General features: G+C 40.3%; 1 protein-coding gene across 13 annotated transcripts in view; it reads left to right on the top strand.

Annotated features, from left to right (window-relative positions):
• The window catches only part of LOC119862161 (transformation/transcription domain associated protein), a 159,266-nt gene that overhangs the window by 19,969 nt on the left and 122,890 nt on the right, over positions 1-16,407 (top strand). For all 13 annotated transcript variants that reach the window (XM_043493177.1, XM_038418305.2, XM_043493178.1 and 10 more), the window contains 10 exons: positions 1,070-1,148; positions 2,648-2,882; positions 4,593-4,914; positions 5,027-5,124; positions 5,780-5,974; positions 6,865-7,056; positions 8,484-8,649; positions 11,047-11,303; positions 12,291-12,491; positions 16,092-16,243. In XM_043493177.1, coding sequence (XP_043349112.1) covers positions 1,070-1,148; positions 2,648-2,882; positions 4,593-4,914; positions 5,027-5,124; positions 5,780-5,974; positions 6,865-7,056; positions 8,484-8,649; positions 11,047-11,303; positions 12,291-12,491; positions 16,092-16,243 — 1,897 coding nt within the window. The remainder of the gene's footprint in view (positions 1-1,069; positions 1,149-2,647; positions 2,883-4,592; positions 4,915-5,026; positions 5,125-5,779; positions 5,975-6,864; positions 7,057-8,483; positions 8,650-11,046; positions 11,304-12,290; positions 12,492-16,091; positions 16,244-16,407) is intronic.

The following is a 16,407-nucleotide window of genomic DNA, read 5'->3' as shown; positions in this document are numbered from 1 at the left end:
TTTTCTCTTTCTCTTCTCCCCCCAACAACAGTCTGTGGGGATGGGTTGAGCAGATTACCATGTGTGCTAACAAGCGTCTACTGCTTCAGGTGCTAGAGCTGGGCTAGGGAGGTACAGAGGAATTACAGAATGTTTTCCTTAGGTTGTCCAAGCTTTTGAGTTTAGTATTGTAGTCACACATAAAACTGTTTTATTTTGGATGCCACATGTTTGTGAGGGATTCCTTATGCTTAAAATGAGGCCTAACGTGGGAACCAGTAATATATCTGAGTGGAAGAAATTTTCAAAGTGTAACCCCTACGCTGATTGACAGATCATATAGTACTTGTCGTTATAGTTCTCCACCCCCCCCCCCTTTTTTTTGAGCTCAATCTTCTGACGAGTGGGCCGGGGAGAGAAAAGATGTCCTCAGCCAGCCTGGCACCTGGTCCTCCCTCTCGAGGCAAGAGCTGAACTTCTCTGCTCTGTTGCTTGTCTTATAAAGGGTCCTTCTGGCCTCAGATTGGCTGCTCCATCAGCCTCCCAATTGGCCACTCCTCTGCAGCCACTCTAGGCTGCCTGGAGGACCTCACTCTGCTCTATTCTGGGGCAGGGTAATGCAGGGCCACGAGGTCACCAGCAGGGGGCCTCCAGACTTAGTCCACCCTGCCACAAATAGGTTTTAGGAAAACTTAGTAAGAGCTTTTGGCTTTAATATAAGTTGATAGCATCTCTTTTATATATTACAAAATTACTTTTCGGGGATTCACTCTTCACGCTTAAGGTTACATTATTTTTTTTGTTATATAGAACTGGATTTTTTTTTTTTTTTAAACTATACCAATTTTGTAACTTTGAGAACATGCTAAAGTATACCGTCTAGGGAGAAAATTAGTGCAAAGTTCCTAAAGTTAAGAAAACAGACTTTTTATCATTATGATATTGCTTTTTGTGTGCTTGAAAAATGACTTGCACAATAAATGCACTATAGTCTGGCTGTGGTTAAGTACATTTGTTACTTGATGCAATGCTTAATTAGTTTTTGTTTTGTTTACTTGGTGATATATGTAGTGGTTTTTTTGTATTATAGAATTTATTCCATGCATGGACAAGCTATTTGATGAATCTATACTAATTGGCTCTGGATACACAGCTCGAGAGACACTGAGGTATGAGATTAAATTTGTGGTATCTGTCTGATTGCTTGTCACTGGTGGGATTTAGTGGTATTAATATTTTAGTGTTTTCTGAATATACAAAGTTCTAAATCATTCACTCCATTATACTTGGGTATTGCGTGTGCTTAAGAAAAGACTTGTAAGTGTATTTAACACTGTATGGTATCTAAACATAACTGGATGAGTTAAAGGCAAAATGAGAGCTTTTGGTGAGAATTGTCTTACTGTTTGGACTTGCTGTCCTAATACTGTTTAAATCAGGGCACTAGTTGTGAGATAGAAACTTTGATGAGTGGAGGGGGATCTTCTCTACAAGTTTTTACAGAATATATATACAGTATTGAGTTCCTGAAACTGCAGAGAATCTGAAACAATAAAGAGCAACAAACTGCATAAACTCCAAATCCTGGCCTTGGTACAAAGTTTAAGATTTTAAATCACCAGCTGAACATGTGAGCTTAAAATTCTCAATAAATAATTGTAAAAATAAATGGAATGTGTGTAGCTACTAGGATCTCAGTTGAGAGACATGTCTGGTTTTTAGGTCTTCTTACTGGACAATCAGAGAGCTGGATTTTAGGTTCTGTTAAGTAAGCAAGAAGAATTAACTTTAAAATATTGTTTTTAAATTCAGTTATTAAGATGGACACGTTTCTTCAATGACGTAAGCTCATAAACAGTTTTTAAATGATTTTAAAAGCATTTCATTTTTCTAAAATGTATCAGATTTTTTAGTCATTCGTTTTTCAATTTTTTTTTGTAAGTTGGTGTATTAGTATTAGTACTTTAATCTGAGTAAATATTTCTGCATATGTGCAGTAGGATACACAGAGAGTCCAATTGCCAGATGACAAGCACGATTTTTCAAATGAGGCTGCAACCCACCTTTTATTAAAATACAAGCTTATATTTGCATACTTAATGGCATTTTGCACGTACAAATGGAGATTTTATTGCCACAACAGATGTTTAGTAAATTTTTCCTAGCATGGTCATTGTGTGCAGCCTTAAATGTGCTAATGGTGTACAGAATAAAAATTTGCATTTTCTTAAAATTTTTGAGCGCAGGAATTACAAAAGTTTCTGAAACAGCTAACCAGGAACACTTTAAAAGTTAGGTTCTGTTACCTTAAAACAAGCTAACATTAAACCAAGCTATTTGTTGTGGAAGAGGGCGTGTGCTTGGACATCCTGGGAGGGGAGGAAGGAAAACTGGGGAGGGAATATTGGGGTTTAAACAAGTTGTGTTGGCCTATTAGTCCTCCTATATTGAAGTACAAAGGAAACGTATAATCATTTGTATACAGGAGAGAATCAAATACATTTATATTGAGAGCTAAATGTGAATGTACAAATAAAGCTATTACAATTTGAATTTTAATATTTAAAAATAGTTATTAATGTAGTAACAATGAATGATAACTGAGTAGCAACATACTATGATTATACAGTTAATGTGATGTCTTTTTATTCCTTTTTTTAATCCATAGGCCACTTGCATATAGTACACTGGCAGATCTGGTACATCATGTCCGTCAGCATTTACCACTCAATGATCTCTCCCTTGCTGTCCAGTTATTTGCCAAGAACATTGATGATGAGTCATTACCTAGCAGTATCCAGACTATGTCTTGCAAGCTTCTTCTAAACTTGGTAGACTGTATCCGTTCCAAAAGTGAACAAGAAAATGGAAATGGCAGAGATATTCTTATGAGGATGTTGGAGGTATTGATTTGGTTGAGAAGTTTAATATTGGACTGATATATATAAATGATCATCCAATCTCTTAATCTTTATTAATATATTGACAAATGCTTCTTGATACTCTCTCACATCCACCCCCCTGGGAAGGAGAACATACAGGAGTAGCAGAACTGAAATACACCACCTAGTCTTTATTGCCTTGAGCAGTGTACAGTTCCAGATAATTCAGAGGAAGGATTTTAAAACTTGTGCAGTTTCTTAACCTGAAGGGAAATTCCTTTCTGTCATCAACTGGTGTTCAGCTTATGTTTGACAGCTGGAAAATTTGAATTGCGATTTAGTTGGAGGTCCTCACCATCCCTTTTTAGAATACTGGGTGTGTCCCTATTCCTTTCTCTTTAATAAATATTTTCTTTAGGTTCACTTGTTATAATGCCCATCTTTCCAGCTGAATATTGGATGGGAGTTTGTAAAGAACCTGTCTTCACAACTCCTTTATATACTGGGAGTTCTGCTGTGCTAAATTGAGCATCCATTACCTTCCAAGAGTGAAGCATACTTCCTCTGTAGAACCTTGTTTACACTGAGTTTTGTGTGACTATCTCTCACTGCTGTGCTAGTGTCCGTGAAGCTCTAAATGCTAGTTGCAGCCAGGGTGTTAAAGTAGAAAGGCCTCCAGTGCTTCTATCACCATATGATCTGGACTTTCTCTGAGCAATATTTATACAACATGGTTAGTTTAACAGCTGGAAACTTTTACAAAGACCTCAGGGTGAACATGGCCTTGGTGGTGCAGTCTTGAGGTATGAGAGCAGCCCTGGGAATCAAAGCCAGGTCAGTCTCATAGCATTTCAAGGCTGTGGCATCATAGTCTTTGTCTCCTGGGCAGGCAGGCCCAGAGATATTGTGATCCCTGGAGATTTTGGTTTTTCTCCCTTCCTTGTCTTCTCTCTAATCCGTTTATAATGACAGCTTATATCATGGCTCAAGCTGCCTGGGGAGGGGGTGAAGAAGGGCGGGGAGGGGGCTGGATTGGGCATGGCTGCTTTTGAAATTTAGTCAGCACCACTCCTGAACTAGGTCATAGCATAGTAACATGAATTATTGCTTAGGCTAGGCTTGGCTAGGTTTTTAGTCTACAGTTGGCAGTTTTTCATGGATTGTAACTTTCGCTCAAAACACAAAGAAGATCTGATCCTATATGCAAAGATTCTTTAATATTAGATGGTATTGTGCAGTGTAGTGGACTGGCAGTGTCTGTGTTCCAGTTATCTATGATTTTCCCCATTTATCAAACTGGAAGTTAAAATTTAGAAAAATAATTAAATAATCAGTTAAACAGTGAAAACTAGGAGCTTTGCAAGTATTACTTTAGGATTATGTATGACTGTTCTAATTTTTGTTCTGCTGTCAGACAGATCAGGCAAGTAACCATAATGAGATCAGATCTCAGTTGGGGGGCTTAATTAGTCTTCAAGTATTATTATTACTTTTGGAATGTGTTAAGGTAAATTAAATATTGTCAATACATTTTTAGAAGAGAATTTTAACAGTGATCGCTTGAATTATTATGGGGCTATTTGATATTTCTGAGATCTTGAGTATAATTTTATTAACCCAGCAGTCTTGGTCTGAAGCGGTTTGATCCTAACGTTGATATACTAGAAACAATCTTCAAAATTAACTCAATCCCCCCTCCCCCCCCCCTTTTTTTTTTCTTTCCTGCCTCAGGTTTTTGTTCTGAAATTTCATACCATAGCACGGTACCAACTTTCTGTCATTTTTAAAAAGTGTAAGCCACAGTCTGAACTTGGTGCAGCTGAAGTGGCTTTACCTGGAGTACCAACAGGAGCAAATGCAGCTCCTGTTCCATCCCTTGCCCCTGCCACTCCTGTGACCCCAGCACCAGCACCTGTGTTTGAAAAACAAGGGGAAAAAGAGAAAGAAGATAAGCAGACGTTCCAGGTCACGGATTGCCGAAGCTTGGTAAAAACTTTGGTCTGTGGTGTCAAGACAATTACGTGGGGCATAACATCATGCAAAGCACCTGGTGGTAATACTACACAATATTTAATTACATCCACTCTTAATTTTGCACTTTATAACATAAAATCAAACTATATGTGTAATAGAGAAAGACTTTGCTTATTCTTTCCTTCTTCCAGAAGCACAGTTCATCCCTAACAAACAATTGCAGCCAAAGGAGACACAGATCTATATAAAGTTGGTGAAATATGCAATGCAAGCTTTGGATATTTATCAGGTATGTAGTCTGGCCAGGGCATAGTTGTGTCACTTTTATATACAACAGCTCTGTATACTTTGTTTTTAATGCAGAATATTTCTGATCCATGTATGAAAATAAGTCCATGGGCTATATTTATATACCTAGGTTTTGGGGTTTTTTGTTTTTGTATGTGTGGAATTTGATGTTTGAAATGCTTCTGCTATAGAATTTCATTAATTTAAAGACTCACGAAGTGCTTGGTGGTCTGTGAGGAAAAAATGTGTATTTTGTCAAGAAATATTCTATGGTCCGTGTTATGTTGGAGGTCACTGTAGAATCTATGAAATAAATACAATCCTGCCTTCAAAAATTCATGAAGGGATTCACTTACCGTATGTCTAACTGAAATCTGTAGTTTAAAGGCAGACTTAGTCTGAAATTATATAATTGCCCAAATATAATGTGGTGTTATCTTTGTCTCCTCCCCATCCCACTCTTAACTTGGTGATTTTTAATTTTATAATTGTATTTAAAGTATTTTCTGAAAGCTTCCCAGGGCTGGGGCATTATTGTCTTGCATGTAAGGCACTGTGTACCAACTGGCATTCTATATAGATATTTTGAGAATAATAGGGAAATTGTTCATGTTGTGACAGCATTACTTAACTGTATGCTAACTTTGCTGCATTAGGTCCAAATAGCAGGAAATGGCCAGACGTATATTCGAGTTGCGAATTGTCAGACAGTCAGGATGAAAGAGGAAAAGGAGGTCCTGGAACATTTTGCTGGTGTCTTCACAATGATGAATCCTTTAACTTTTAAAGAAATCTTTCAAACTACTGTTCCTTATCTGGTGGAAAGAATCTCAAAAAACTATGCCCTTCAGGTAAATGGCTTTACTTTATACAACGGTGAGGCATAGCCGTTTTTGCTCTAAATCAGACTTCATTTTTGTTTTTAATTCAGATCATTGAAATTAACTTTTAAGGTATTTCTACAATTGAAGAAACAATATAAATATTCTGCAAAGATGGATTTTATTTTCTACAGTTATTGCTGCCTAGGTAAAATTTAAACCATGTAACTTAAATTTATACATTTCAAGTTAACAGTGAAAGTATCAGTGGACTGTATTATTCAAGTGCTGAATGTAGTGGGTTTTTGAATTGTGCAGAAAGTAGTAACCTAGAGCAGTGGTTCTTAACCAGGGGCCCACCAAGCACGGTCAGCATTAGACTTGCTGGGCCCCAGGGCAGAAAGCCGAAGCCCCGCCGCGTGGGTCTGAAGCCCACGGTCCTGAGCCCCACCACATGAGGCTGAAGCCCGAGCAATGGAGCTTTGCGGGGGGGGGAGGGTCCTGTGGCATAGGGCCCCTGGGCATTGCCCTGCTTCCTACTTCCTAACTCTGGCCCTGGCTTTTATGTGCCAAAAACCAGTTGTTGTGGCATAGGTAGACCGTGGAGTTTTTGTAGCATGGGGAGGGGGAGTTCAGAAAGAACAAGGTTGAGAACCCCTAACCTAGAGCTCTCATCTACTGTCCTTCAGTATTAATTCCTTCAGACTGCAATGTGATTTTAATACTTGTGCAATAACTATAGGAGCTGGGCCAGTTAAGTGAAAAGTTTGATGTGTTGCACAGGGAACAGGCTAACTTATCCTTTGTGGATAATTTAAACTGAGTCACTGGTGGTGGAACAGCAACAGCAGTGACTACTTTTTTTTAATGGGAGCAATTTGACTTTCCCTATGTTGCTTTCTATCTGCTTCTTTTGACAGATTGTTGCTAATTCCTTTTTGGCAAACCTTACCACCTCTGCCCTTTTTGCTACAATTCTGGTGGAGTATCTTCTAGATCGGCTGCCAGAAATGGGCTCGAATGTGGAGCTGTCCAATCTGTATCTCAAGCTGTTCAAGCTGGTCTTTGGCTCCGTTTCACTATTTGCGGCTGAAAATGAGCAAATGCTGAAGGTAAAGTTCATTTTGACCAAGGAAGGGAAAATATTCCCATTTGTGTGTTGCATTTTTCTAAACTGTTTTTAGCAATAAAATGCCTTTCCTGAAATGACCATTTTAACATTTGAAAAATGTTCTTTATGTTTTCAACCCCCCCCCATCCCCCCAGCAACAAAAACCATTCCATTAATGACAGCTTGCGGGCTTACTGTAAAAGGACTGGTTGAGTGCTGTCTAGGTAGAGCAGTTTTGTCTTACTTACGGATTACTAATTTAACTTGCTTCTTTGTAAGGCAACAGCAGTCTGAAACAATATGCATGTAATGTGCTACGTTTCCCTTCACCTGTCATCAAAATCAAGGTCACTTAGATTTTATAAACTGCAAATCCAATTTAAATGGTATGATTTACTGCCTTCACAGTTCCATGCTTCTGTTATATTTTTGTTTCAACGGAACTGATGATGTGGCCTTGAGTAGACAATTTAATTGAATGATGAAAGCTATTCACAGCAGTTGTGTAGCAGAGTACTGGGATTTCAGATGTTAATAAAACCTATAATTATTTCACTATTCATACCTGGGATGAGACAGTCCTGATATCTCCTTGCAATTTTTAACAGTTTCCACAAACTATTAATGCCCTACATTCTAAGACGACCGTAATCAGAATTGCAATTTTCTAATTGCAGAGAGATTAAAAAAAATATGGAGTGCTTTTAAAAAATTAGTGAATTTAGTGCTCATGAAAATGAAGGCTTTAATGATAGAGCTAGACCTAGAGCAAGAGGGTGCTGTAGAAGTTCTCTGCTCATTTACCTCTGATATTTCTGCTAGTCCATCCTTGAGGTTCTTTGGAGCACAGACTGCCAATTATGTCAGATTTAGTGTTTTGTTTTGTGCTTAGTAGCAGGATAAGTGAGCAAACTCTCTTTCATTTGTGACTAATGTGAACCCATGTCTCCAGTGGTTGAGAGTGATCCATTTCTTAACTCTAATTCAGATGATCTCTTTCTATATTTTTAATGTTTAACCTTTAGCAGCCTCTCTGTTAAGCTTGTGTTTCTGCTGCTCACCTACAACAAAAGTATTTGGGGTAATCAAGGAAGGTTATTTCATTTAGAACAGTGGTTCTCAAACTTTTGTAGTGGAGACCCCTTTCATGCAGCAAGCCTCTGAGAATGACCCCTCCCCCCTTTATAAATTAAAACCACCTTTTTTATTTTTAACACTACTATAAATGCAGGAGGCAAAGCAGGGTTTGGGGTGGAAGCTGACCGCTCGCAACCCCCCCCAAGTAAAAACCTTATGGCCCCCGAGGGGTCATGACCCGCAATCTTCTGATCTAGAAGATTGATAGGCAAATAACTTTGTATCCTGTTGAACTTTTTAAACAGTGATGATGAAATGGATGCTTTAATCTTGAAGCTTTTCTTTTTATAGCCGCATTTGCACAAGATCGTGAACAGCTCCATGGAACTTGCACAGACTGCCAAGGAGCCATACAACTATTTCCTTCTACTTAGAGCACTGTTCAGATCTATTGGAGGAGGCAGTCATGATCTCCTGTATCAAGAGTTCTTGCCACTGTTACCAAACTTATTGCAAGGTCAGAACAAATATCTTTCCCTATTTCCAAATAAGAGTTGAAAATACAGTTCTATTACTGGTTTTATAGATATCACATATAGTGACTCTTGGCAGTTGACATGTATTTTAAATATCTGAGGCCTGGTCTACACTAGGGGCGGAGGGATGGATGTAAGTTAAGATTGGAGAGGCCCTGAAGGTTTTTCGCCTTCCTCTGTAGCATGGGGCACGAGTCACTTGAGGGAGGCTTCTCTGCTCCTTGAAGTCTTTAAACCACGATTTGAGGACTTCAGTAGCTCAGACATAGGTGAAGTTTTTCGTAGGAGTGGGTGGGTGAGATTCTGTGGCCTGCGCTGTGCAGGAGGTCGGACTAGATGATCAGAATGGTCCTTTCTGACCTTAATATCTATGAAAAACTTCAGCTACGTGAATAACGTAGCTGAGGTCAACGTACTTAGACCTACTCACTGCGGTGTCTTCACTGAGGTGTGTCGACTGCTGATGCTCCCCTGTTGACTCTGCCTGCACCTCTCACTATGGTGGAGTAGCGGAGTCACTGGGAGAGCGCTTGGGGGTCTATTTATCGCGTCTAGACTAGATGCGATAAATCAACTCCCGCTGGATCGATCGCTGCCCGCCGATCCGGCAGGTAGTATATGCATACCCTGAATCTAGCTTATTTCCTCTTGATATTCACTGCCTCAGTCTCCAGGGTTCTGGCTACCTTAGCTCCTGATGTTCACTCTTTCTGCCTCCTGTTGTGAGTTCTGCTATACTTGTTTTTGTTAGCATGTAGTACTGAGAAATAAGAGTGGGGTAGGAGAAGCAATGTGGTCATAACCAATGCAATTTGTGGAGACAGCTACAAAAAAAACCTGCCTCTTCTCAGATTTAAAAAAATAACGGTGACAGTGTCTTAAGACAAACTAATTTAACAAAATTAGATTGGCTAAAAGGGTCTGCATGACTGAAAAGATAGCAGCCAGAAGTATTAATGCTGAGCAGGGGGAGCAAGCAGAACCACTGAGATTTGGAAAGAGGTAATCGATATCAGGAAAGTGAAGTCCTGTGATAACCATCTTCATCTAGGAAATTATATTTTCCGTTTAGTTAACAAATATACTTAAGTTACTTATAACCAGTCTGTACATAAAGTGCATTGGGAAAATATATATATCCAAATAGAGTTACTACTTGGGGCTTATGGAATATATGCCAGAAAAGTGGGGTTTTTTTGTTGTTGAGGGAGGAGCTAGAAGTAGGGCATAGTGTACATATTTATTTTGTGGACGCAATAAAAGTTCTTGAAAATATTTAAATGTATTTAAAAAACTTTACTGGCAGCCCAAACTCTTAAATTAAACCACTCGGTTAGCATGTGCTTCTTTATATTTAAAAAAACAAACAAAAAAAACCTTATTGAACATATGAATTCTTCCAGCATCCTCATTGTCCAAAGGCTAGAATTAACCAAATTAGACCAGTGTGCTAAAAGGTTATTTCATTATATTAAATGTGCATTTTACTGTGCTTGCATACACATGTACACTCTTTTTTCATAGTATTTTCTATTACATAATAGTTATCTTTGGACCTTCATACGTATAGGAATAACAGATTTATAGTTAGGGAATAGATTTGGAGAAGTAGCTTTACCAAATGCATTAAATGTAGAAATCTTAAGGCACACTGAATGTGATTGGTTGTTTTAGACCAGGGATGGGCAAACTTTTTGGCCCGAGGGCCACATCTGGGTATGGAAATTATATGGTGGGCCATGAATGCTCCCAAAATTGGGGGTTGGGGTGCAGGCTTTGTGGTGGGGCTGGAGATTAAGGATTAGGGGTGTAGGAGGGTGCTCTGGGCTGGGACCAAAGGTTTTGGAGGGAAGGAGGGGGATCAGGGCTGGGGTTGGGATGCGGGAGTGTGGCAGAGGTGGAGGCTCCAGGCGGCGCTTACCTCAAGCAGCTCCCAGAAGTAGGGGCACGTGCCCTCTCCAGCTCCTATGCAGAGGCGTGGCCAGGCAGCTCTGTGTGCTGCCTCATCTGCAGACGCTGCCCCTGCAGCTCCCATTGGCTGCGGTTCCTGACCAATGGGAGCTGCGGGGGCAGTGCTTGGGGGCAGGGGCAGCGTGCGGAACCCCCTGACTGCTCCTATGAATAGGAACCAGAGGGGGGACATGCAGCTGCTTCCAGGAGCCTCGCAGAGTGGGGCAAGGCCCTGACCCTGCTCCCCAGCTGGAGTGCCAGAGCAGGGCAAGCTCCAGACCCCACTCCCTGGCAGGAGCTCAAGAACCAGATTAAAACTTCTGGAGGGCCAGATGCAGTCCCTGGGCCATAGTTTGCCCACCCCTGTTTTAGACCATATTATTATAGTGTCTGTTTTTAAAAATATGTAACTTCCTACTATTTTTCAGGACTTAATATGTTGCAAAGTGGCCTGCACAAGCAGCATATGAAAGATCTGTTTGTAGAACTCTGTCTCACTGTACCAGTTCGATTGAGCTCCCTCCTTCCTTATCTGCCAATGTTGATGGATCCTTTGGTGTCAGCTCTAAATGGATCTCAGACCCTGGTTAGCCAAGGTTTGAGAACTCTTGAATTGTGTGTGGATAATTTACAGCCAGACTTCCTGTATGATCATATTCAGCCAGTTCGAGCGGAGCTTATGCAGGTAAATATGTAGTTTTTACTAAAACCACTAGGGGTCATTGATCACTTAAATATCCCTAAACCTTTGCTTTGAAATTTAGGATTGCTGAATCTCGGTGTGGTCTGTGTTTTGAGAACCATTCCCATTAGGTACAAAGTAGAGGCAGGGGGTGATGCACATATGAAAAGCTTTGAATTAAATGAGGCCAGGACATAACATTTTGGTAGGTCTTCCCCCTATATTTGTTCTTAGAAAAAACATTTGAAAGCCAAGAATTAAGATTTGGTAGCAAGGTGGCAAGTACAATAAGATAACAGATACAGAAAATTATGAAGTTTAGGTAATTGATTGCAAAATAACTCATTACTTTTGTGTTATCTGCTCTTCTTAAACCATGTGGTACATAGATTTGAGCCATGATTTACTTCTTAAAGGGGGTTTGGATGATGTCAGGGTTTTCATATTTTTAGATGGAGTATTATCTTGAAATGCTACATCATGTTTAAACTTGGCCATTTCCTCTAAAATGGGATGTTCTTCATCACATGCAGAAAAAGCTGAATATACCTTGCATTCCAAACATAGCATTTACTTTTCAAGCCCTGTATATATGGCGCTTCCTTAAGTAGCACACTAATTAATTTAAATTTACTTCAGCATCTGTGAGTCCTTGTATTTTGTATACCATGCTTCCCTTCTAGTGTTAGCCATGAAATCTAAATTGTAATTGAGCACTGTACCGTTCCTTTGTTATATTGAGAAAAGCTAATACTGCTTTTTAGAACCAGAAGTAAAAGACCAGCTGCTTAAATACAACATAATGGAAACATTTGATTTTTAAAAAGAGGAAATTCTTGTAATGTCTGGTAAGCTTTTGGAGAGAGAGAGATTGTATTCATTGAGAGAGAAAAAAATTATCTTGTATAGAAATGTGCAGGTTTGATTATAAATATTTTGAAGCAACACTTCTCTAAATATAGCACACTTAAACATTTAAATTATCTGTAGGCTTTATGGCGTACATTACGCAATCCTGCTGACAGCATTTCTCATGTGGCTTATCGTGTCCTTGGTAAATTTGGTGGAAGTAACAGGAAGATGTTAAAGGAATCCCAGAAACTACAATACATAGTTACGGAAATTCAAGGACCCAGTATTACAGTAGAGTTTTCAGACTGTAAAGCCTCTATTCAGCTTCCAATGGAAAAGGTAAGCTTACACTTTTTTTCCTCGTCAGTTTCCTTCCAGTAAAGTTTCTGCACTGTTAATGACAGGTTTCAGAGTAGCAGCCGTGTTAGTCTGTATTCGCAAAAAGAAAAGGAGTACTTGTGGCACCTTAGAGACTAACAAATTTATTAGAGCATAAGCTTTCGTGAGCTACAGCTCACTTCATCGGATGCATTTGGTGGAAAAAACAGAGGAGAGATTTATATACACACACACAGAGAACATGAAACAATGGGTTTATCATACACACTGTAAGGAGAGTGATCACTTAAGATAAGCCATCACGGGGGGGGGGGGGGAAGGAGGAAAACCTTTCATGGTGACAAGCAAGGTAGGCTAATTCCAGCAGTTAACAAGAATATCAGAGGAGCACTGTTAATATTTGCTTATGAAATATCCTCCTTAAAACTCCTAGTACATAGGCCATCAGTGATGAATTGTTGATGCCCTTAAACACATTTTTTATTGAATTTATTATATAAGTGGCATAATGGATTCCTGATGCATTTAGCAGGGTTTATATTTTTTTCAAACACATGGAAAACAGTGAAAGGATTATTCTAATTTATACCATTGTATCCGGTCAAAGAGTTCATACTTAAATTATTATTTCTTGGTCCATAAATCAGTTCTTCCTTAGCAAATAAAAATCAATTCATGTGTTGTTGGGACACTTTCTGACCTTCATTGCCTTCCGATACATAAAATTGCACAGGGAAAAAAAGCCAGGAACTTGTTTGCAATAAGTAATTAAGAGAGAGAGCTGTTGATATTTTGCCTAAGATTCACTGGAATTCCCTTACAATTGGGGGTTATCCAGCCTTGCTGGAGTTGGAGAATTTGTTGAACTTCTTCTTGTACCAATCTTTTGGCATGCAAAACTAGTTCAAGTTTGGCAACTGTTTTTTAGTTTCCCTTCTAATTTGAACGCTATTTTACCCCAAAGGAGAGTCAAAAAAACCAAACAACTTGTTAGTATAAGTCTGTATTAGATTTTGAGGACAGGAAAATGCCCGAAGCTTGGTTGGCACAAGTGGGGTGTCCTCTCTATGTGTATACTGTGGGGTTTTTTCATTATTATTTTTCTCTCCCAATTCTCATAGTTCTGTATGGTTGGCTCAGGAGCTGAGAACAGGATCCTTCTGGTTTCTTTTCCTGCTGTTTTTTTTTTTTTTTTGTTAAATAATAGAACACACTAATATTAGTGTAACTGTTTGAGATTTGAATGTGTACCAACCTCACTAATGCTGACTTCTGTCTAGCATTCTAGAAAGCTGAATTTGCATGGTATCCAAAGGCTTTTATGTTTCACAGCTGTTTCTTCAATTACATGGAGCACTGGTCAACTTCTTAGAGTTGACCAGGAAACAAAATTATTTACAGTACGCTTAACTGGTGCTGAAAGTAAATGCCGAATTTTAGAAAATTTGGAATGAGCTGAAATTTGGAATGAGTAAGAAATCCATCTTTCCTTTTAGTGCCCTGATGAGAAAAGTTCCACTTCAGTGATCTGTGATAACTCATTGCTCTTTTCATTGAGACCTTGATAAGATTGCTTAAAAGATGATAGAGCAGCTAGTTAATTCAGTAGATGAAAAGATGATTTTCCTTAGAAAGAATCAAAATATCCCTTTGTCTGTAGCAAAAGGTCTTCAAAGGTCATTTTTATCTATCTAATCTCATGTTAACTGTTTAAGCATGGATGATTGGATTTCATTTTACAATCAGTTAAGCAATGAAATTTCTTATTTCATGCCCCCCAAATGAATTTTCCACATGGGTCACATTTGATGCATGTCTGTCTTATATTTGGGTGTGCTTTTCCGTTTCAGGGGAGGATGTAATATAACGAATGTGCACTTGTAAAGATTTAACTATAAAATATATAAGGCCTGGTCTTAAGAGACAACTTCAAGTATCCTCTAATGTCTTGTGTACAGTTCTTCTTTCTTTGGCGGAAGACAGATCTCCATTAAATAAATAGTGTTTGGATCTGTTAACAGTTGCTTAATGCAGGTTTTATAATGTATGATATAAAAACTTTTTATATTGGGTGGAAAAGGGAACAAATCCTCTATGAAGAGAGACACATCACCTTCATATTAGTGTACATAACAAAATTCATGTGGTGGGGGTGGGACTTAGGGGTTCAGAGTGTGGGAGGGAGCAGAGGGTTGGGGTGCAGGGGTCTGAGGGTTCCAGTTGGGGGTGTGGGCTCTAGGGTGGGGCTGGGGATGAGGGGTTTGGGGTGCAGGAAGGTGCTCTGGGGCTACGGCGGGGAGAGAGGACTCCCCCCAGCCCTCTCTCCCCGCAGCAGCTGAGTCCAGGTTGCTTGGGCTGTGCCCCCCTCGCCCCGCAGCAGCATCTAGGCTTGGGGGGAGAGGACTCCCCGCAGCAGCACCTGGGCTCTGGGGGAGAGACGCCTCTCCCTGCAATGGGATCTCTGGGGTTGCAGGATAGCTGCCCCAGTCCTAGCAGGTGAGGAGATCTGTCCCGTTTTGCCACTCGGGCTGGGCCAGGGTCGGGCCGGGCTGGGCTGTGCTGACTCAGGCCACACTGCCCAGACACAGCGGGATCCAGGCTGATGTGGCCGTGGCTGGATCTGGGTTGCTTGGGTTGGGCCCACCCCCCCACCCTCCCCCCCGGCAGGTCTGGGCCGCAGGCTGAGTTGGGTCTGGGGGAGGAGCACCCAGACCACGGCAGGTTGGGATTCTGGAGAGGGGTGCCCCTCCCCTGGCTGCGGCAGGTCCCTGTGCGAGTTCCTTGAGTGCCTGCTCTGCAGTAAATAGGCTGCTGCGCAGCCATGCAGCTTACAGGGAATACACACGCGCGCGCACACACTGTATATCCAGCATATGTGGGAATTATGTGCAGTAAGTACGGCTGGAGGGAAGAGACAGTGTTTACATGGGGAGTTGGGGAAGGAAGGAATAAATCTTCCATGAGTTTGGCCATGATGTAGCGCCCTGCAAATCGGTGCATATCTGCATCTGTGGATGTGGTTGTATTAATCGACTCATAGAAGATTAGAGTTGAAAGAGACCTCAGGAGGTCATCGGTCCAACCCCCTGCTCAAAGCAGGATCAACGCCAACTAAATCATCCCAGCCAGGGCTTTGTGAAGCTGGGCCTTAAAAACTTCTAAGGATGGAGATTCCAGCACTTTGCTAGGTAACCATCTTTTTACCATCTTTGCGTATCAGATGCAGATCCAAATTTTTACATTTGCACAGGGCTCTAACAGTAAGAGAGGCTGTTGGTGCAGGTGCACATGCCGATTCTATATAGTAGGTGGAATTCGGATCGCAGGTAATTGTTGTGGATGCGGATTGCATGTTTGTATCAGAGCTCTACCATGATGTACTCAGAGCTTCCCATTCACATGAAACCAGGATAAACATAACAATTTCAAGTTCAGTCAAGCCTACGTACATTATGCAAAATTTGACATTTGTAATATGAAGAGGTTTAAAGAAAAGCAGAAGTATTATTTAAGTGACTTAGGTACCCTTACAAGTCTATTTATTATAAGGCAACATGATTAACCAGTGCTCAGTTGATGATGTCTCGTTTTTCATTGCAGGCAATTGAGACTGCTCTGGACTGCTTGAAGAGTGCTAACACCGAGCCATATTATCGGAGGCAGGCTTGGGAAGTGATCAAGTGTTTCTTGGTAGCCATGATGAGCTTGGATGATAATAAACATGCTTTATACCAGCTCCTTGCACATCCCAAGTATGATGATCCTTTAAAGCATTTATATTTATGTAAAATGTGAACTGTCCATAAAATAGTGTAATTTTGAGGCAAAAATTAATTGAGTCTATACAATACATGTCCATTGTGGGATTGTTACCTGCAGTTTGCTTTCTGATACTTAATCCTGTTTTTGTTTTAAA

This window comes from Dermochelys coriacea, chromosome 10, assembly GCF_009764565.3.
Source record: "Dermochelys coriacea isolate rDerCor1 chromosome 10, rDerCor1.pri.v4, whole genome shotgun sequence".
Lineage (NCBI taxonomy): Eukaryota > Metazoa > Chordata > Testudines > Dermochelyidae > Dermochelys > Dermochelys coriacea.
Note: the sequence above shows the minus strand (reverse complement) of the source record. Positions and strands in the feature narration are given on the sequence as shown.